The sequence below is a fragment of the Mycteria americana genome, chromosome 17, assembly GCF_035582795.1.
Source record: "Mycteria americana isolate JAX WOST 10 ecotype Jacksonville Zoo and Gardens chromosome 17, USCA_MyAme_1.0, whole genome shotgun sequence".
Classification (NCBI taxonomy): Eukaryota; Metazoa; Chordata; class Aves; order Ciconiiformes; family Ciconiidae; genus Mycteria; species Mycteria americana.
The window spans coordinates 9,799,274-9,820,206 of NC_134381.1; the positions used below are offsets into that span (position 1 = coordinate 9,799,274).

Below are 20,933 nucleotides of genomic sequence, written 5' to 3' on the forward strand. Positions count from 1 at the left end.
GGCAGCGCCGACGCAGACCTGCATCTCCTGACGACCCCAGCGAGAGCCAAGTCACAACAAGACGAGCTTTATTAACAACCCCCAGATGCTCGGCAGGACGGGCTAAGGCATCGCAGCCGGTTTGGGTACCACGTACCCACTGGTCTCGCCAGGGACCCCCTCCCCACTCCACCCCGAGCATCCGCCGCCGCTCCTCTTTGTCTCCGCATCTGCTCCAGCCGCGACGGAGCTGCTGTTTCATGAAATACCCCCCCTGCATTCCAAGTAGCTGCGAACAGCACAGAGGCAGGGAGGGGAGAGCAGGGGTAACGCACATCTGCTCGGTCTCCAGCCAGGTGAGCTCATCTCCTGCTTTGTGGGTCCACCCAGGCTCGCTTCTCTCCTCTCGCTGGTTTAACGGCGAGGACCAGCTCCACGCACCCCAACAAGCTCAGCAGGCAGAGAGGCGCGAGCCAAACCACAGCCCTGCACAGAGGTGGAAGCCTAAAAAAACAGAGCCAAGCTACCCCACACCACGAGGGCCCACCGAGAGATGCTTTGGCTCTGGATCCAGAGCATCCTCCATCCAGGAAAGCAGAGCTATTTCCAGCAGATATTAAATATTCACCCACACACAGTGAGCCCAGCTCCACCCAGGCAATAGGACTCATCTGGCAGATTTAACCATGCCAGAGAAATGTTCAAAAAGAACCCAAAGCAGGCAGAAGTACTCTTGGCTTTGGGCGAGGGCTGAAACAATAAAACAAAGGACACTTGAGTCTTAAATGTACAGCAGAGTCCTATATCACAGCACCGTCCTTTCCCATCGCAAAGGAACAGATTTTGCCCACACTGCCAAAATCACCAGGAACTATGAAAATGCAATGAGGCTTCATCTTCCATCAATAAATTCTTTTTTTTTTTTTTTTTTTTCTCTATAGAGACTTTCACCCACCCCGGCAGCTGTATGCTAATTCCCCCTCAGCACTGCTTTATTATCACTCGGAACAGATGTTACAGCCGCTCCAAAATCTGGAGGTTACAAAAAACTATTAACCTAATCTGGGCACCAGGCTGAGGGTTTGTTGCGGGGTGTTGAGCACCGAGGGGGACGGCTCAGCCCCGTCCTTCTGCCACGGCGGCCGGTGGTCGCCGGCAGCAGCACGGTCAGCAAGGCGGACCAGGCTCTGCTCTCCCTGCAGCTAGAGATCGCCGCTTCTCCGTCGCAGCACCCCAAATGATCAGTAGCAATGGCAGCATTAAAAACTAATTGATAAAAATACCCCCCGATGTTGTAAAACAAAGATGGAGAGAGCAAGGGAGATGATGTGATTTCCAGGCTTGTTCCAAAAACTCGGGGAAATTAACTGCAAGGTCCCCACGGGTTTTAAAAACCTGGGCACAAATGTGGATGCAATAACCTTTTTTTTTTTTTTGAGGGGGTTTCTGTCTTTGTTGAGGGGGGTGTGTGCAAACAAAGTCATTTCAACCACAGATAAATCTAACTGTGAAAGGTTTAGCATTCCCCATGGAGTTGATTTCTCCAGTGCAGCCCAGTGTGGCTCCTGGAGTAATTAATGCCAGAATCTATTTATGACCTTTGAATAAATTGTTCTTTTCTGAAGGGAAAGCTGTTAAACACGTTAGCAAATATAATTAAGAGGGAAGGGGAGGGGGGGGGAATGACAAAAATCTGGAATTAAATCTCTCTCTAATTAGAAATGCTTCTTGCGACAACCTGGCTAAAAAACCCCACTCTCCGGCAGATACTGTAGCTTCATTAAAGCTTCCTCATTATCCTTCCTGAGATAACCGAGCTGTCAATACAAGGGAAAATTTACTTCTAACCTTTGTCACCTCTAAGAAAAAAAGTGTTTAAATGTTCCTCCATGTGGGTAAAGCTTGGCAACACGCACCTGCGCACGCAGAGGCTGTAAAGCCTCCCAGCAAGGGATGAGCAACGCCGGTACGGCCCCGCTCGCCCTTCCCAGCCAGGGCTGCTTTATCACGGCTGCATCGCTCCTCCTTCACCGGCCTCCCAGCCGCCGACCACGTTGCACGGAACAGGTTTTGCTGCCGATAGCTCAGGACATTTGACCAGGTTTGCTGTATCTCAGACTAAGTTGCCATCAGGGTGACGCTGATTGCATCATGCGGAAAGAGGCCAGGCAAAGCTTCCCGGGGGGAAGCGGCAGCGATTAAAGCTGGGAAGCCCCTTGAAAACGTCCTAACTCCATTGGCTTGAACATCCCTACCCCTGGCTGCTGGAGAAAGCAAAACTGATGTACAAGAAAGGGTTAAAGTTAGACAACAGATCTGCAACGCGACCCAGCACCCAGCCCTCATCACTGTTAATGTGAAAATGCAGAGGGCAGGATGATTCCCATCTGGCAAGACCCTAGATTATTTTTTTAAGTTCTTTCAGAAGGCCCATCAAAAACTCCGGTTCTACGTAAAAATATTTGCGCTCAAGTAATACATTCTCCTGCATCTCCAGTTGGTTTCACGAACAAAAGATGACCTACGCAGTGAGATGCTGGGTGAGTCGCGGTCACTGGGAGGGATGAGGAGGGGCAGGGGGTGCAGGGATACCTCCCTGGGAATACCAGCTCCCGACACAGACCGGTCCGGCCAGACAGGGCAAGTCGGCAAACCTCAGAGCGACACTCGCATTTCACATCCCGCAACTTCGCACAGAAAAATCCGCCCTTTTGGAGGGAGCCCGGAGCTGGGCAGGCAGACAACACCCAGCTTTCCTCCCAGGCTGCTCGCTGCCGTCCTGGCTGGCTCCGCGCTCCCGACCCCTTGCGATATTAAGTTCTTAGGTCTATTTTGTTGCTGGAAAACTGACAATTTTGCTAAAAGACACCTACGTCCATCTGCAAGATTGCACATCTCCCCAGGAGCAGACGCCCCAGTCGGTCCCACAAGCATCACCCGAGAGCTGGAAGCCGCAGGCTGCCACCAGCACCGGGATAACGCTCAGTCCCCCAAAAACCAGAGCTCAGCGATCACCGTGGCCATCCTGCTCGAGACCTTGCGGGCTCTGCCCAACGCCGCTCAGTTTGGTGCCCGGATCACCAGTTACGAAGCCACGTCTCAGCGTGCAGAGCAAGCATCCACTTAGAGAAGAGGCATCGAAGGAAAGCCCTGCGTCCAGTTCGCCCGCCCGGAGCCACGCCGTGCTGAGCAGCTGCTGCTCCCGCAGCAATTCCCGGGAAACAGCCCAAACCCTGCAGCAGATTCGAAGAGAGACGTAGGATTTGATCTACAAGGCGGGGGGGGGGGAAGCATAAAACTCTTCAAAGTAACATATTGGGTTTACTAGAAAAGTTTTTGTTTTATTTTCTGTTTAAAGTCACAATTCTCCCACAGCTAACATGAGACTTTTTTTTTTTTTTTTTTAATCCTCCCCTCTCTGAGGCTTATGAGTGACTTTCTCAGAAGATCACTCACATGAGAAAGCACTTCCCGTAAATACAAAGGGTCTCGATATGCACACAAGTCTGGCCCCAGTGCTGTACACATTTCCTGTCCTGGGGACACGCCATTCAGCCTGGGATTTCCAGTGTTTAACGCACTCCAGCCGTTAAAAAAAAAAAAAAATATATATATATATAAAAATAAAATTGTATCTCTCTCTCTCTCCCATTCTTGTTGGTTCTGCCACAGAGACGAGCCCAACCTCTCAGGAACAGGGCTCTGCCTTAGGGAAAACCTGTATCCGTGCACGAACTCGGATGCTCCCAGCCCAGCTGTGAACACTGCAAGTACCCGATAAACCCAAAGGAGCCAAACAGCCCGTCCTAGAAAGCAAAACCAGTTTACACGGCACATCTCGCTTCAGAGCGGGCTGGGGGACGCGCGCTCGGCAAGGACGCGCCGACGGGTCCCGCACGGGGCACGGCCACGGGGCTTTCCCACAGAGACGGCGGAGCGCGTCCCATCGGCAGGTCTCGCCCTGCGCCAGCTTCGTGGCAGAGCGAGGGGGACGCCGTGCTCCTGGCTGCTCACGGCTCGGGCGTACGTTTGTTTTCCACACAGCCGAATACTTTCGTCGTGCACATGAGTTCAGCGGATTTCACAGATAATTCTGTGTTTGCAGCAGTAAACACAAATCACTTCTCCCGCTCCTCCCCTTCTTGATCTACAAGCCTCCTCTGTTCCCTCCTCAGCGCCTTTCAAATACCAGATGTTCCATTTAGCTGTAAACCACTATAAAACACAACAAAAGATATGAATGCTATAAAAGGGCCAATTTACTCCCCCCTCCATCAGTATTAAAGCATATGCTTGAAGAGAAAGAGCAAATTTCCTCTATGGGAACCTTTTAACCTTCCCCCTCTCCCCGTTTATCAAACCCCGCTCGTTTGCAGGCAGAGCTAAGGCCCCGATGCAGGCAAGCGCAGGCAGCTGCCCGATGCCACGGTCCCCGATGGAGCCGGGGCACGGCACGAAGCTCGCTGCTGAAAGGAGGACTGCACGCCCCGGAGAGACGCGAATCCCTCCCGACCTCGCCACCGCCACTCTCATCCCATCCGAAGGCAGCCGTCAGCGTCTCCCTTTGCCGAACCAGGTTCGCCACCCGGTCGGCCGTCAGCACGGACCGGGAGAGCACGGAGCCCACACCGCTCCCGACAAGGGTGTGCAGGGCACCGTGCAAGATGGGAGATGCTCCCCAGGTCCGGCAAGCCTGGCAAATTCAATCCTGAGAAGTCAGGCGGCATCACAGCAAATAAAAGCTGATTTACAACTGGGTCTCTATCACGGGCAACGCTACAGAGTCTACTGACGGGGAGTTCGCTAGATCACACCACCGAGGAGCCAAACGAGCAGAGCGAGTCAGGATATGACTCAGGCTGGTGGCTTTCCAAGGAGGCGAAGGAGGACCTTCCAGCTGAATCCTTGCTGTCCAGACAGGGCAGGCCCACAGGTTACGAAACAAGAAGAACAGATTCCGCGTTACCTCTTGCCACCCAAGCAACGGCGCGCGTTGGGCGGAAGAGGGACGACGGGCAGGCGGCATCCTTCGTCCTGCGCTCTGTGACGGGAAGGGCTCGCAGCCCTCACATCAGGTGGAAATGACTGCTTCGGGGACTTCAGAAGAAAAGGGCTCTCAAAACTAGAGATGTTCCAAAACATGTTCTGCAGGACTTGTTAGGCAGGCTGGGAAATTTGATGGCCAACATACTCCTACCTTCAGTGACTTCTCCTGAGGATAACTGATTTTTTTTTTTTTTTTTTTTTTTTTTTTAAGCGCAACAGAGCTTTGAGCCTACACACAGATTAGCAACCTGACCCATCTGCACCCATATTTTTTCCAATTATTTCTACGGTGGAGTCCTTCTGGCTTTTGCTAGAGCAAGAACGCTCTCCGACACAAGAGGAGAGGACTCAGATGGTCCAGTTACCTGTTATAGATGTACCCCTGCAAAAACCTTTCAGGTTAGGACATCTTAGCTAAACCTTACCATTAACACAGACTGGACCCAACAGGTCTGAGCTAGTCCAGAACGGCATCCCAGTCAAATACTGCCAGAAGCAGCGGCAGTACAAAACACCCACGTACTGAGAATACGCAGATCACAATCACAGGGCTCAGCAGTTGCAAGGTCACCGATAAACCCAAGCTAGAAGAGACCCGGCGAGCGGGTGCTCGAGCAGCACGGTTTTGTTACGCACGCAGCTACGTACTTTGCTTGCCGGTTTGGCCAACCTCCACCTGCACCGCAGTGCAGCCAGGCAGGAGAGCCCCGGCCCTGCCTGCCCCCGTGCTGCGAGCACGGGAGGCTCCAAGCCACGACGGAGGGTGGAGGGCAAGGAGTGGTCGCATTCGAGTTGTGTCATCGGATGAAGCACAGCCCTGAGCTGCAACCAAAGAAAACATAAGGGGGGGGGGGGGGGGGGGGGGAAGTCAGTTTTATTACAAACAGACCTTTTCCCAAGGCTTTTTCTTGAAGGGGAAATACAACACTGGGAAAAGTCATTGCATTAACGCCGAGTTTGAAGTTGTCAAGTGCAGACTGTAATAGTTGCCCTGAAAAAGAAAGTCCTTCCCCCTCCTTATAAAAAGAGCATCGGAGGGCACACAGCTTCGAATAAGCAGGACACGTCGCGGGGCTGGCAGGTGAACCCGGGAGGCTGCTGCACGGTAACACACGAGTCACCCCAAATTAGACAGGACAGGCCCAAATTAGAGCCCTGGGGCTAATAACTAGCCCTAGGAGAGCTGGGGGTGGACGAGAGGAGAGCCGGGGGTGACTCACTGCAGGCTGGCAGCAGGGACAAGACCAGGCTTTGCCTGGGGCCAGCGCTCACCGAAGCCGCACCGGGTCCCGGGGCGTGCACGGGCAGCTGGGCAGAGAGGTGGACTCAGCACTAACCCGAGGGCAGGTCACCCTGATGGGACACCAAGCAAGTCTTTGGGTGGGATCAGAGATGCGGGAAGCTGTGCTGATTGCTAGGAGAGCAACCATGGGGACTCAATCTTAAGATCGCTGAGAGTCCAAGGGATCCAACTGATGGGAGGAAGAAGTGGGGGGAAGCTGTGTGCAACTCAAAGAAGGTGGATCCGTGCTTTAAAAAAAAAATCAAAGCAGAGACAGACTTCACGTTTTAGAGGTGTTGCCAAGCTCAGTGCACTCACCCGGCTCCACCATCCCTCCACCTTAATCCTCTCCACCCCAACACGCACCCCTCACATGTGCAGCAAGCCCTGCACCCCCTCATTTGCCCTGCACCCCGAATCGATGGGATCCTGGTGCTCCCACCCCAGCTCTGCCCAGAGCACCCGGCAGACCCAGCCCGTGCTGCTGGGACACGTGGGATGAGCATATTTGAGATACTACTAAAGGCAGGCTTGGGGGAAATCGAATGGAGAAGTATTGCAGGGAAAAAGCTCAAACGCTGGAAAGAAGGGGTTGTCTCTTTAAGAAGGGACAAAGAAGCAGATCAAAAATTTGCCCTCAGGTCAGTCTGAAGCAACGTTGCTGTCAGTGCCAAAAATCGGGTCCCTTCTGGCTCCAGATGAGCTGAAGAAAGCAAAGGGTCTGCAGCACCGGCCAGGGGCTCCCAGACCCACGAGCCGTGACGCAGGGTGATGGGTCGGCACCATCCCGCAGGGCACGGGCGAGGTGGTGATGCTCAACCCTTCAATATAACCACAGCCCCAGCACTCACCTTCCTTGATCTAGCCTAAATTTCTGCAGCCCTAATTCCTCACCCGCCTGCCTCGCTCAACCACAGCCACAGGAGTTAAGCATGGCAAGTGCCAGTGCCGAAAAACCGCCTGCTTCTCCCTGGAGGGACCAAGCAACAAGGTACCCTGTCCTCTTGGCGGCACAGCCGGCACGAAGGACCGCCACCAAGAAGGATGGACAAGTCAAGCATTTTTTACAGCTCATCAACATGCTGTTGAGATAGAAGGCAGCTTCCAAGCCCAATTTGAAAACCGACCAAATTGACTGGCTTTTTGGCTTTGTGTTTTTAAAGGCATCCATTCATTCCAGTCTGTTCCTGCTAGGTATTTAGTGCAGGTATTTAACTCTCATCAATCATTCAAGGAGGAGGGGGGAAGAAGTTTTCACCGCTTTTCATGCTTCTTGGCACAGCCAGCAGGATCCATCTAACACTTTCCGCCGCCTTCTGCCCCAACAGAATACATATGAGCCTTCAGCTGCAGGTTCAGTGGTATCTTACAACCTCGCCAAACAGCAAAAAAGAGGGTACTACCTCTGGCTAACACAAGGTTTTAGGGTGCTATTTGACATGCAGGAGGCATGAAGAAGGAGGGCTGGGAAGAAAGGCTGCAATCGGTTCCCATTTACAAGGCGCTCACGAGTTCGGCCGTACGAGACAGAGCACCTTTTTTCCCTTTGTAAAGCTCAGCACATCCGAACGGGAAGTCACTGAGACACAGTAAACAGTGATATGTAATGAGGCCATTTTTTATAGCCGTTTTTGGAACAGAACTCAATTTCAAGAAGCAGAGAGTAAATAAAAAGCCAGAGGACCTGAGCAGGGTAAATGGGAGAGTAGTTGTACAGACCTTGCTCAAACAACCCACCTACCCAATGAGCTCTTGATAATACTGAATTATATTTAACTACTATCATGACATATGGAAGTAATTACAAGCACTGTAGCTATAAAGCCTTCAAGTGGCACGTTAAAAAGTCCCAAAGCCTTGCGAATAATTACTGGTACCAAATACGCCAGCGTGCCTTCATCTCCCCCATACCTGGGGGAAGCAGTTGCTACAAACCACCTGCTCCCAGTTGTCACGGCAAATGAGTGCCTACATTACCAATAAATGGGACTTTGATATCAAATTATTTCCACCCTTCAGAAAAAACAACAGCCATGAAGCCATCTGACAGCTCAGTCAGGTGTAGGCGTTACACCCATCAGCCCAGGGAAGGCAGTTGTCTGCGTGGTTCCTTAATAAGAGCAAAACCGAGCGGTGGGCAGCCAAGTCATCACGCCAATTACGTCTGCTGTGTCTCATCGGTCTCAAGAGCCCTAATAAAACCTCCAGGAGCTGCAGACTGGGATGGATTATCTCTAGAGAGATGTCAATATGCTTCAAAATAAGAATCCTTAATGAGCTGACCATTACTGCTAACTTAAAGTCTGTGCGCACACAAGTACACACATTAAATACGTCTGCTTCATTTCAAGCATCCAGGAGATTTTGAAACAGGGGGGAAGATATTTAGCAGTGTCCAGGCCAATCTTAAGGAAGGACGAATGCAACGTGATATTAACAGGAGTCCTCGCCTCGCAGCAAACCACACGATCAAGCCCTAGAAGTGCACAACCGCATCGGTATAGGTACCAATTTCCATCTGTCTAAATACAGGGAGGAACGTCAACGTCACGGCAGGTAGCACTGCAGCAGCATGCTCAGACAGCCAGAACGGTTAGGACGGGCAGGCTAACGGAGGCTGGTGACACACAGCACTTTCTCCCCCAGAAAGCCACCCTAGGACCCTGCCGCTGCCATCCCCTGCTGTTCACACCAGCTTTCCACCAAAGCTGCTTTCCGAGTCCCATTTCGGGCAGGGACCCGGGCACCGGCTGGGAATCTGGTTTGACCTACCCAGGTTATCCAGTGACTCGAGCGCAACCGGTGGTCACACTCCTGCAGTTTCTCCCTGGCTAATTATTGCCAAAGAGCCAAGGAAACAAGAGCAGCGTTTGGACAGGGGCAATGGGAAGAGGAGGCAGGAGTTTGGGGGGGGTTATTGCTTTTTTCTTAGTTGTTCTCCCTTGAAGGAACCCACATTTCCTTCGGCTGCAGAGATTTAGGAGCAGAAACGCTCCCGGAGCTGGGCTGGAGGGCAGAGAGCAGGCTGAGACCCCTCGGACACATTGGCGATGTGTCGCACGTTGGCACCTCGCACACTGGCTCGCTTTCCGTCGCTGCTTCTCAGGCACCTGCGATACAAACGCTTTGCCAAGAGGCGCCCATTTCCATATAGCCCTCCATGGCATCATCACAAGTGCCAAGAGGTTGAACCAGGTCTGCTAGACACCAGGGGAATTAACCCAGGGTGCTAGCAGGCCACCGGAGAAAGGACAGCGACCTGGCACCCTGCAAGCAGCTCCCGAGTCTTCCATCTTCAGGGATAATTCCTGATCAATCCCCCACCCGCAAAGGTGTCCGGCACAGCTGATCCAGCCCCCGTGAGGTCTCTGCCCGTACGCCTGCCTGCGCAAAGCACGCTGCCCGAGCGGGGAGCTGCCTGCAGCAGGTCTCGCCCGAGCACCCCTACCAACCTCCGTACGCATCCAAGTCCCTGTCAGGAAGGATTAATTTTATCTAAGGCAAATGCAAAAAAAATAAATAAACCCCCCCCACACACACACACACACAAAACTCACACCATCAAATATTAACCTCACCCAAACACGCAATTTTTTATTGCACATATTTTTTTATGCCTCACCATGCTGAAACGCAAGTGAAGAGTCATTTAATTTGTATTTGACCAGAGACTTAACACAATTAGGATTAACAAAATTATCGATGAAAATCTAAAGCTCGGAGATCTCCATCTTACAAAAGGAGTTTGGGATGCAAGAGCAGCTGTACCTCACAGCGCCAGAGGACTGGAAATTCGTGCCAGCTACAGGGGAACGGGGAGAGAAGCGGCTCCGCACAGGGACGGGGGAGAAATGCTGAATTGAGAGTTGTGCACAGGGGACAGGGACTGCAAGCCTGAGAGGTGCCGCACCTGCCCACATTTGCAAATGAAGATGCCCTTCGCATCACACCGTCTCAGTTGGCTGGAAAACCAGCTTGAATTACACCCCCTAAAATCCAATCATGGTAATAGCCATAATGATCAATAAGTCCCGAGGGCAAGTACACACATCCCACGTCCCAACTCTCCAGAAACGGCCTCTACAGCAAAAGCAATTAGCAGAAATGAAGTTTTACTCCGGGTTCATCAAAACTGGCCTCACGTCCACTAACTCTCAGAAGAGAGCGGGGCTTCAAGACTTGTTTTTCCTCCTTATTTTGTTAGTCTCTGTGGAGGTTCAGCAGCTTTGGGTCATCCCACCCTGCCAGGCACTGCCAAGCACCAGACTCGGGGCTCTGGAATTGAGCATGAAAATAAAGCAAACTTGAGATCAGAGCCTAACGAAGCTATTTTACTATTTATTTAAACGTCAAGTAGTAGCATCAAGTAGTAAACTACTGCTGTGTGGCCAGCCTGGCCATTTCACCAGCCTGGTTTCCCTGCTGAACAAGCACGGGAAGGTTTTAGGAGGACGGGGACAGCGGTTCACCCCTCCGCAGCAGCGAGCACAAGTCCCTGCAGCCTCACCGCGCTGCGAACAGGACCCGAGGCTCTAACCTCACCACGTAGCACCCCTTCCACGGCTGCACGTAAAAACATATCAGCATGGAAGGGGATTAAAAAAAACCTCAGCAAACGCACGCACAACAGTGTCTGGATCTTAAAGCGTTTCTTTGCAGAGAGATGCGATTTCACCTCTGGCCTTTGAAACGATGCTCACCTCGGGCAAAAATCTGTCTCTTATTACACACCTGCACAACCCCACTTAATTCACTGAGAAAGGTGGATGACAGAATATTACCGGGTGTTTCAAGTCTAGCACAAGTGTCTTGCCCCCTGGCATTTTGACTGAATAATAAAAAAAAAAAAATATCATCTCTGTAGTAAGGCAGACGGCTGGTTAGCCAGCCCAGCCAGTCAGGCAAAACGTGCATTTATCATCAAAAACAACCTCTGAAGTTTCGAGGCACACTCCGTCTCGCACATCCCTCCTACCCCCGTGTCTGAAGGCACCCAGCTGCGTGACAGAGATGGGTTCCTACACTCTTCTTCGGAAATTTGGCCCAGAGAGACTAAACTGCTCACCGATAGCTGCAGCGAGGCTGAGGCACGGCAGGGACGTTCGTCCCCACCCCGGCTGGGCTCAGACCCCCTTCCTCTCTCCTCCCCGGGTTGCCAGCGCTGCGGATGCACAGAAGGTAAAGAGCAGCAAGATGCCTCCTGTCTTCAGCTACCCCGGGGGAGAAGCCAGAGTCCCAAATTCAGGAGTTCCCAAAGAAACACCAAATACATACGAGCAAGTCTAAAGGCTCAAGTCTAGATTGATTTGGGTCCCATCCTGGCCGAGGGCAAGCATCAGCTGAGCCTCGCCATAGCATCCACTCCCATGCCAGGCGAGGGCTCTGCACATCCCTGCGGGCTCGGCCTTGGCCAGGCTGTGCCGGTCCGCTCCGACAACCAGGTTCTCGCAGAAGTGACCACCAAAGCCACCCGATTCAGCCAGTTCCCCTCCCTAAAGCCAGGCAAGCAGCCGGGTGGGGTAGGCAGAAAGCAATTTCAATAAAGACAGCTGGGCTGTAAGCTCTCACCTCCAACAAGCAACACCTGCCTCAGCAAGGGTAGCAAGAGCCTCCTTTCCAAATTACCCCGGGGATCTTCCCTAGATCACAGCTACCATTTTGAAACCCATTCTTAATTCCCCGGAGGGCAAATATTGAACCAAAATGAGGTCTGTAGGGCTATAATATTTCCTTAAAAGAAAAAAAAAAAATATGCATAGTATGCTATTCTCAGCATGTTCTAAGAAAGCACTAGTCCCTGCACATGTACAGCTCCAGTGCGACAGTTTATATTTGGAAACATCGGTTTGTACGCGAGGCAGTTTGATCAGTTTATAGCCTGGAAAGCTCAGAGGAAATCTCACAGCGTTGTTCCACCCTGGGAAGGGGCATCCGCGTTATTTACTCCGCACCAGCCGGTCTCGCGCCAACGCAAGAGCCTGACGCAGGCTGGTTTTCACCATACGGCTGGGGCTTCCCACCCCGGTGCTTGGCAGGATCAAGGTCTCTGACCCTGCAAGCAAGCGAGCGGCGACGACGTCCTCGCGTTCACGTGCGCGCAGCAAAACGCGCTTCGCTCCCCAAAGCGCGGCTCCAAGTTTCGGGCCTGAACGCCTCGCGGGGAGCTCTCGGTACCGGCTGTCCTCAATCACAGCAGCTCCCCCAGCACGCAGGGTTACGTCTCGCTGGGTGAGGAGGCCGAACAGATAAAAACCACCATTGCCCTGGAACAAAACTCCGGCGGAAGAAGGGAAAGGCACTTGCCGGATAAGCAGCGTGCTTGCACAGCAGATATCCAGAACTTGTGTTAACATTATATGTTATTTATCTTTGAATGTTTCAATAAAGTTAAACAGAGTCTCGCGTGCCCTTGCTACCAGGACATTTCCCTTCCCTTTCACCAATAAAACCTGTTGTTGTTCAAAACTAGAAGCCAAGTTTACTGTCCGCTTGTCAACACAGGGGCTGCCGGGTAGGGAGGACCAAGTACCCCATTTCATTTGTTTCTAATTGATTTCACTTCCCAATTCCCATGCAAATATTGTGCAGCTCGGCTTGCAAAAACACAAGCAGAGTATTTAAACCCAAAACAACCAGAACTGATTTTTTTTTTTTTCCGGTTGTTTAAGCCTGCTTCCACCAAAACAACCAGAAATGGGAAACACTTCCAAGCCCTAAAACTTTCAAGTTCCCAGATCTGAAAGCCGCGATGCGGTGGTGCAGAGGGGGGGAGCCGGACATGCCGGGGGCAGCTGGGGTCGCGGAACCGAGGCCTGAATTACCCGGTGCCCCGGAGCAGCTGCCGCTCGGCCGGGGCTCGGCACCGGGAGCCCGGGGCTGGGGGGGGGGGGGGGTGGGGGGCACCGCATGGCCGCCCTCCCTGCCCCACCGGGCTTAGGACAGGCTTGCCGAACACCGGGGTTTGGGGGGTTTTTTATTTGCTTTTAATCTTCCCGACCAAAGTTTTGTCCTCAAGGCCGGTACCCTCCCAGGACCGCCTGCTCCTCCGGCACATCAAAGCCGAACTAGTGCCCGGTTAAAAATCCCCAAGTAATCCCATCTCCTCCCCTTAGCCGTATTATTTGCTTTTGTTTCGCAATGACTGTAAACAGAAAGAGGGACGTTTCCCTCTTTCCCGGGGTGTTTCTTCTCCGCCCCAGAGCCTTTTCCCACCGGCGCTGCTTCCACACCCCACACCCCACACACCCCCCCAGCCGGGGCACGACCGGCGAGGAACCGGGAGCTCAAGTCGGGGGGGCTGAAGGGCAGTCGGGGGGGCTGAAGCCGACGGTCTCCCACGCACCCCCTCCCCAAACCCGCTCGCCTTCACGCATGCCACCAAGTTTTGCGAGAGCAACACCCGCATGCAAGAAAGGGGGTGCTCGTGGGGGCCCCCCCACCCATCCCTCCCCTCCTACCTGGGACATCTGGGGCCTGAAGTTGATGTCCTTGAGGTCGATGGAGCCGGGGGAGAGGTTGTGGAGCAGCTGGCAGAGCAGCACCCCGTCCCGCAACGCCTGCGCCAGGTCGAAGACCACCGCCGAGGGCCAGACCACCCGGTGGTTGGGGGGCAAAACTTTGCAGTCGATGAGCCAGCGGCCGCACTGCCGCCACTCCTCCATGGCCGCGGTCCGACGGGGCCGCCGCCCCGCTCACACACCCGGCCTTCCTCCTCCTCCTCCTCCTCCTCCTCGCCGGTGCTCAGGGGCAGCGGGCGGCTGCCCCGGGGGCTGCTCTGCACCGCGGCTCCGCGCTACCGCCCCGCTCCATCGCCGCCCGCCGCCCGGGGAAGCATCGCTCCGCGCCGGGGCTCTGCGGAGGAGGAGGAGGAAGGAGGAGGAGGAGGAGGAGGAGGAGGAAGGGGGGCGGCGCGGAGTTTTCCGGCGGAGGGCTGCCCCTGCCCCCGCTGCGGCCCCACCGCCTGGGCCGGGGCTAGGCGCGCCGCATCCTCCCGGGAACAAAGCGGGGCGGGAGGGGACGGACGGACGGACGGACAGCGAAACCGGGCACGGCGTGGCCGCCCCCGCGCAACTTGGTCCCCCTGCCCCGAGGAAACTTGCCGCCGCCGCGGGGCCCCACCTGCGGGGCTGGGGCTGGCGCTGGGGCCGGGGCTGCCGCTGCCGCCGCCGCGGGTGCGAGTTTCCCCCCCGCCCCGGGCAGGCGGGAGGAGCTCCCGGTCCGCCCCCGCCGCCCCTTTGTCTGCGGGAGCCCGGGCCGCGGCGGGGAGCAGGGGGCGGGGTGCGCTCCGCGCCGCCTCGGCTCTTCTCCCAATTCTTTCTTTTTTCCTCCCCCCCCCCCCGTTTTTGTGTCCCCTCGCTCCCTCCTGCCGCTGCTCCTTCGCTCCCTGTTCCGGGGAAACCGCGCCGAGCCGCCGTGCTGCCCTCTCCCCCCACCGCTGCCAGCCCTGCTTTGCAGCCGGGGTCCCCCCCCCCCAGGGACCCCCATGCTCCCCACCGCCCCTGCACACGCACGGCCCCAGCCGGCCCGGGGGACCCCCACGGGCTGGCCGAGCCGGGGGCAGAGGCAGGACCCGAGCCTGGGCTCCTCACCCTCCCTCTGCCCTCGCACACAAGACCACGCTTTGTCTGAGCGTGCACTCCCCCTCTTCATCTCATGTTTGGGTTGCAAATAGCGCAGGGGAGATGTTTAACCCAAACAAGCTATCGTATTCCCCGACTTTCAAACGTGAAGACAACTCCTACAATTAATTACCAGTGTATTTATTAAAACCCTCAACTCTCAGCCATTAACTCCTTGGCAGCAAACTCTTGAAAAATCTCTAATTTTCACTGGTGGCTCCCATCCAAATCAGCACAGTTCAGAACAGCCTCTTTTCAAATCTGTTCTGAGTTTTCTTCCGAGATCCTCTCCCCAGAGTTTGTCGATTAATTTCCAGCCTGGCTTTCCAGATAGCCAAAACCGGAAGCCGAGACTGGGACGAAGGGAAGCTATTAACCTGGATGTCAAACAAATGCAACGCTAATCTCTTCCAAATGTAGCCAAGCGGAGATAAAGAAGAAAGAGCGACTCTACTGGCATGATCCTTCATTTCCAGTGTAGGAAGGAGGGTCTCTCCAAAGAATGAAAAACAATTATTTAATATTCCAAGGGAAGTTTGGTAGGCTTTTTTTTTTTTAAGACGGCACTTCTTTTAGCCCAATGTGCTGGCACTCAAATCTGTCTCGGGTCTGGCTGTGTGCAATGCCCGCTGTCCCCTGGCAGGGCAGGGTAAGTGGAGCGTGATCCGAGAGGGAGCAGCATCCATGTGCCCCGATGCCCCAGCCAGAGCTACACCCTGCCCGGGGTGTATTGGGGAGCATGCTGATTTCAGTCCGCAGTTCCTCATACCCTGCGGAGGTGACTTCTCAGAATATCTTTCTCATTTTTTTTAGTTCTTCCTGAAGCTTTTCTTTCTGGTGTCCCGCTAGGTCTCCAACAGCACCCACTGGGCAAGAATCACAAGGCTACTGAAAGGACTGGAGTCCTGCCAGGGATAATTTTGGTTGACTCCGTACTAGTCTGCCTTGTGAGGTCAGGTCTGTAGGTAGAGGACAACAGAGGAATTTATTATATGTGTATAATTAAAGCTGCTAGCTACAGCCTGGCTTTTTTACTGCGTAATAAAAAGCGTACTTGGCCCCCGGACACTTAGGAACAATCACTGCAGCTGCAAAGCCAGCATCTGTGTGGGAGGTGTTGAAGCAAGTACGCTTCTCACCTACCTCTGCAACAATCAAAACAGCTGATGGCAGAGATATTTTTGACAGCAGGAAAAAAAAAAAAAAAACCCAAACCTGTAAGGCAAGGCTCAGTGAAGAGCATGTATCCAGCACGCACACGGCTGGGCAGCGAGTTGCAGCTTATACAAATGTTCTGAAACGGGACAGGGAACACGGAGAGGACCTGGACGCTGCTTTGGGGATGTACCTGCAGCTAAAAGGCAGCTAGCGTAAATTGAAGAGGTTGAATTTTGTGCTGGAGCTGGTGCTCCCCTTTCCTGCCCCTTGCCACTGCTGGGAATGACAGCCAGGGAAGGACAGACAGCCAGGGAAGGACAGCCAGCCAGCCAGGGCTGAGGCTGGTGACCGCACGCAGAGGCTGACACTACCCTCTGCTGGGGACCGAGCGTGGAGCTTCTCCTCGCTGCTAACGGGCTTCGCTGCATGTGCTGTTACCACTTTCTCGCATGAGAGAAGCCTGAGAGGTGACTGAAGGCACTAGAAAGGTAATAACAGAAGGAACGTGATGCTTTTTCATCCCCAAATGTCTCAGTGACTAGATACAAGGAGACTGGCAGGCAGCTATTGCCAGAGGGCAGCAGGCAGCCACCGCAGCCTGGGTCCCCTTGCGGAGGGGGTCTGAGGGGGTACGTGGCCGGTGAAGCGGCTGCTGTTTGGGAACGTAACAGCCCAGCATAGAATAGGCAAAACTAGTCATTAAAGAAAGACAGACAAAAAGAAAGAAAGAGAAAGAAAGAGAGACAGAAAGAGAGACAGAAAGAAAGAAAGAAAGAAAGAAAGAAAGAAAGAAAGAAAGAAAGAAAGAAAGAAAGAAAGAAAGAAAGAAAGAAAGAAAGAAAAAGAAAGAAAGAGAAAGAAAGAGAGAGAAAGAGAAAGAGAAAAAGAGAGAGAGAGAGAAAGAAAGAAAGAAAGAAAGAGAGAAAGAAGAAAACTTAAATGCACAAACATGTGCAAGGAGATCGTACCATACAAATCAACCAAAACACACCTGGGAAATGGCCACATTTCACGGCAAAGTTTATTTTCTGTAATGTTTGGTATTGCTCTTGGGAGAAGAGCTGACTTCCCGGTCAGCGCATGCAGAGAAGCAGCCACCACGCTGCCTCTTTGGAGCAGCCATCTGAAAAAAATCCCTTAAATACAAGGGCCACACCGCCAAGAAATCCCCATTTCCCAGCCAGGCAGTGTCTACGGATTGCCATTGCCACCTTCTGGATTAGACCAAGTGTGCACCAGCCTGGCCCAAACCCGCTGCTGGCTGCCAGCAGCCCGGACATCTGCCTCCAGCTGGAGCCAGGGTCCCCAGAGCAGGAGGTGTCACGGCTGCTGTCACAGCAGAGCGCGGGCACCGCCAGCAGCTCTCAGCAGTTACCCGTGCAGCCTACGTGCCATTTACATCACGCCCTTAGATTTTGTGACCTCCTTTCACCAACTATTTTAGGAAACCTGTGCAAGTCACAACTTGGCAAAACACGCTGCTCAGCTGCAGCTCTTGCTTGATCATCATTGAGGGACAGATCACACAATTATTGAAGTGCTGCCGTATTAAACGACTAACATTCACTGGGTACAGACAATAATTCTCTGTCTGGCTCATCTACTGCTGTAAACACCTGATCTACCTGCTCGGACAACTTGTACCCTGGAACAGTCATTGCAATTATCCTCTGCTAACGGCCCTGCACTCCTGCCGGGAGAGCTCATGTCTTCTCCCCTACCCCCAGGCAGCCACCTCCAAGAGCCAGCAATGTAGGTTACTGCCTGCCGCCGAATAAAGGGAGAGCAGGAAAATTAACCTGGTGCAGCTCGTTGCTGGCAGGAGGAATGAACTGGATTCTCTTCTTGTACCGGTGCAATGGGAGCAGTCAGCCAAAAATATTCTTTGTTTATCCTGGAAAAAGGTAGCATCCAAGAGTGCAACTCCACTGGAAAAGGGCTTTCAACCCGGGTACCGAGCAGGCGGAGCCAGCACTTTCCTGGGCATTTCTCTGTGCAAGAGTCTCATTTTTGGGGCCCGTGATGCCCCAGCTGTGCCGAACACAAGGAACATCCTCTTCCCAACACCATCATCGCACTGCCGGGTGTCCTGGTTTCAGCTGAGACAGAGTTAATTTTCTTTATAGTGGCTGGGATGGGGCTATGTTTTGGATTTGTGCTGAAGACAGCGTTGATAACACAGAGATGTTTTAGTTGTTGCTGCACTGGTCAAGGACTTTTCAGCTTCCCATGCTCTGCCAGGTGCAGAAGAAGCTGGGAGGGGACACAGCCAGGACAGTTGATCCAAACTGCCCAAAGGGCTATTCCATACCACATGATGTCATGCTCAGTATAGAAAGCTGGGGAAGAAGAAGGAAGGGGGGACATATGGAGTGATGCCGTTTGTCTTCCCAAGTCACCGTTACGCGTGATGGAGCCCTGCTTTCCTGGGGATGGCTGAACCCCTGCCTGCCCATGGGAAGTAGTGAATTAATTCCTTGCTTTGCTTTGCTTGCGTGTGTGGCTTTTGCTTTCCCTATTAAACTGTTTTTATCTCAACCCTCAAGTTTTCTTACTTTTGTTCTTCTGATTCTCTCCCCCATCCCACCGAGGGGGAGTGAGCGAGCGGCTGCGTGGTGCTTAGCTGCCGGCTGGGGCTAAACCACGACACCGGGACAGCCTCACCAACCAGCCTTCCTCCACTGGACTCCACCCCCGACAGCTTTCCCATCAAAATCAAATAGACCTAAAGCATATCCCAGTCCCAAGGAGCTGAGTAAGGAGAAAATCGCCCAGCCCAGGCCCGGACTGCAGCCGTGTCTTACAGCAGAGGTAAGGCCCAAGGCAGCGCGCAGGGAAAGCAAAGCAGACGCAGAGATTTCCTTGGAGGAGGGAGGAGAGGAACTAACCATCGGCCGGGCAGCACCGGGGTTGCACCTCATCCGTTCCACTGCTGCTGCTTCCAAGGTTTATTTGGGAAGGGTCCTGTTGGCAGACGTCTCAGGGACTCACGGCGAAGGGTCAAGCGGACGGTCAGAGACAGCTGTTGGCTTTCCAAGGTCTGCAGTTTCCAGTCCTTCTTCTTGCCTTATCTTGGCAACGTAATGACTCCGCTTACCGGCTTCTTCTGTTATGCTCTCAGTTTCATGATAACAGAACCGGTAATTTTTCAGAGAGGGCCAAGACACCTCATCCGTGCCAAAAACCCTAAATCTGGTTCCACTAAACCAAATTTTGCATTTTGCTCTGCAGCTTCCACAAGGTGGGGCCTGGGCTGGCTCCTCCGTGCTAGCAGGAGGCGGATTAAGCAGCAAAGTCAGGACATTTCGGATAGTAAACATTTTAATAGTGTATCAATTCTTCTTTGTTTTCTTTCTTCCCTCTTCCTTGTGTTTGGTCTAAATCTTCTGGGAATGGGGAATTGCAGCGTGCCTTCTATCTGACAGAAGTAAACCACTGCGTCTTGTGTCCGTGAAGGCCAAGCGGAATGGCAGCAGCACCTCGAGAAGCTCTGCAAGAGATAAGTGTATCGGATCCTTCACAGGAGATTAGATGGCGCTGCATTCACAGGAGATAAGAAGATTGAGAGCTTAAATTTAGCATCATCAGGAAAAGAATAAGCCCCACAGCTCTCTTCAAAACATATTTCTTACTGTGCTTGCCAGGGGACAGTCAGGCTAAGGAAACGCACTGGAGCAGACAGTGACGATGAGCGGAGGTAGAGGAGGTGCCGCTCAGTCACGCTCCTTTTCCACGCAGTCCATCCTATAGACGTGCCCCTGCGGCCGTCACGGTCGCATGAGGCTCAGCACACGTCAGGTGTCCCCTGCCTGCCTTCAGCCCACGGACGGGCAGTGCCTGGGGAGCCTGAGAAAACTGAAGGGGTACAAAGGGTATCATGCACCCTCCCGGCACAAATGGAGGCACCAGTCCCCCGCCAGAAAGGAGACTGGGCAGACACGCTCCGCCTTGGCTGTAAAGTCGAGGGCCGGGACCCACCCCGGCACCTTCAGCAGCACGGAGAGCCACGCGCCCCAGGGCAGAGCCGGACGAGGTGGGCAACAGCAGCAACAACAGTTCAGCCCCCGTGCTCCCATGTACGATGGCACGGGCTCAGCGCACGCAGGGCTGGGTGTCCCTTTGAAACATTCTGTGCACCCAGAGGGTGCTGACACCCGTGGGACCCACGTACCCAGAGTGGGGAGCCCCACTGCCATGCTCCGGACCCACGCACCCCACTAGGGTTGCTCCATTTTCATACCTGGACACACGCACCCCACTCGGGGAGCCCCACTGCTATGCCCCGGACCCACGCACTTGGCGCAGGAGCCCCATTGCCATGCCCTGGACCCATGCACCCCACTCGGGGGGCTCCATTGCTGTGACCCAGACCCACGCACCCCACTCGGGGGGCTCCATTGCTGTGACCCAGACCCACGCACCCCTCTCGGGGTACTCCACTGCCATGCCCCGGACCCACGCACCCCACTCGGGGAGCCCCATTGCCGTGCCCCAGACCCACGCAGCCCGCTCGGGGAGCCCCGCCGCGCTGCCCCACGCCGCAGCCCGCCCCTCCCGCGGCCCCCCCCCGGCGCGGCGCTGGCTCCTCCCGCCGTGACGCGCCCGGGGGCGGCTCCGCGGCTGCTCCGCCGAGCGGCACCGGGGCCGGGCCGGGCCGGGCCGGGCCGGGCAGCGCAGCACGGTGGGGCCGGGCAGCGCCGGCGCGGGGCGGGGGGCACGGCGGGGGGCGCGGGGAGCGCTCGGGGGGCCCGTAGGGGTGGGGGCTGCCCCACGGGGTGCCTGCAGGGGCAGGAGGGTGCAGGCAGCCCCGGGGGGGGGGGGGGGGGGGGCGTGGGCGGGTGTGCGGTGCC

The 20,933-nt window shown here is 54.4% G+C and overlaps 1 protein-coding gene and 1 long non-coding RNA gene across 5 annotated transcripts in view; both read right to left on the reverse strand.

Annotated features, from left to right (window-relative positions):
* VAV2 (vav guanine nucleotide exchange factor 2) overlaps positions 1 to 14,508 on the reverse strand; it is a 155,882-nt gene extending 141,374 nt beyond the window's left edge. The window contains exon 1 of one of the 4 annotated variants that reach the window (XM_075519505.1): positions 13,765 to 14,508. In XM_075519505.1, the coding sequence (XP_075375620.1) occupies positions 13,765 to 13,968 (204 nt within the window). In that variant the 5' untranslated portion in view covers positions 13,969 to 14,508. The remainder of the gene's footprint in view (positions 1 to 13,764) is intronic. The other 3 variants (XM_075519503.1, XM_075519502.1, XM_075519504.1) reach the window with 3 other exon arrangements.
* Positions 14,509 to 18,738: 4,230 nt separating this feature from the next.
* LOC142418181 (uncharacterized) lies at positions 18,739 to 20,570 on the reverse strand. Its single transcript, XR_012778218.1, has 3 exons — positions 20,547 to 20,570; positions 19,716 to 19,938; positions 18,739 to 19,573 (listed from the first exon to the last, which is right to left on the reverse strand). It is a non-coding gene; the product is annotated as an uncharacterized LOC142418181 (long non-coding RNA).
* Positions 20,571 to 20,933: the final 363 nt, after the last annotated feature.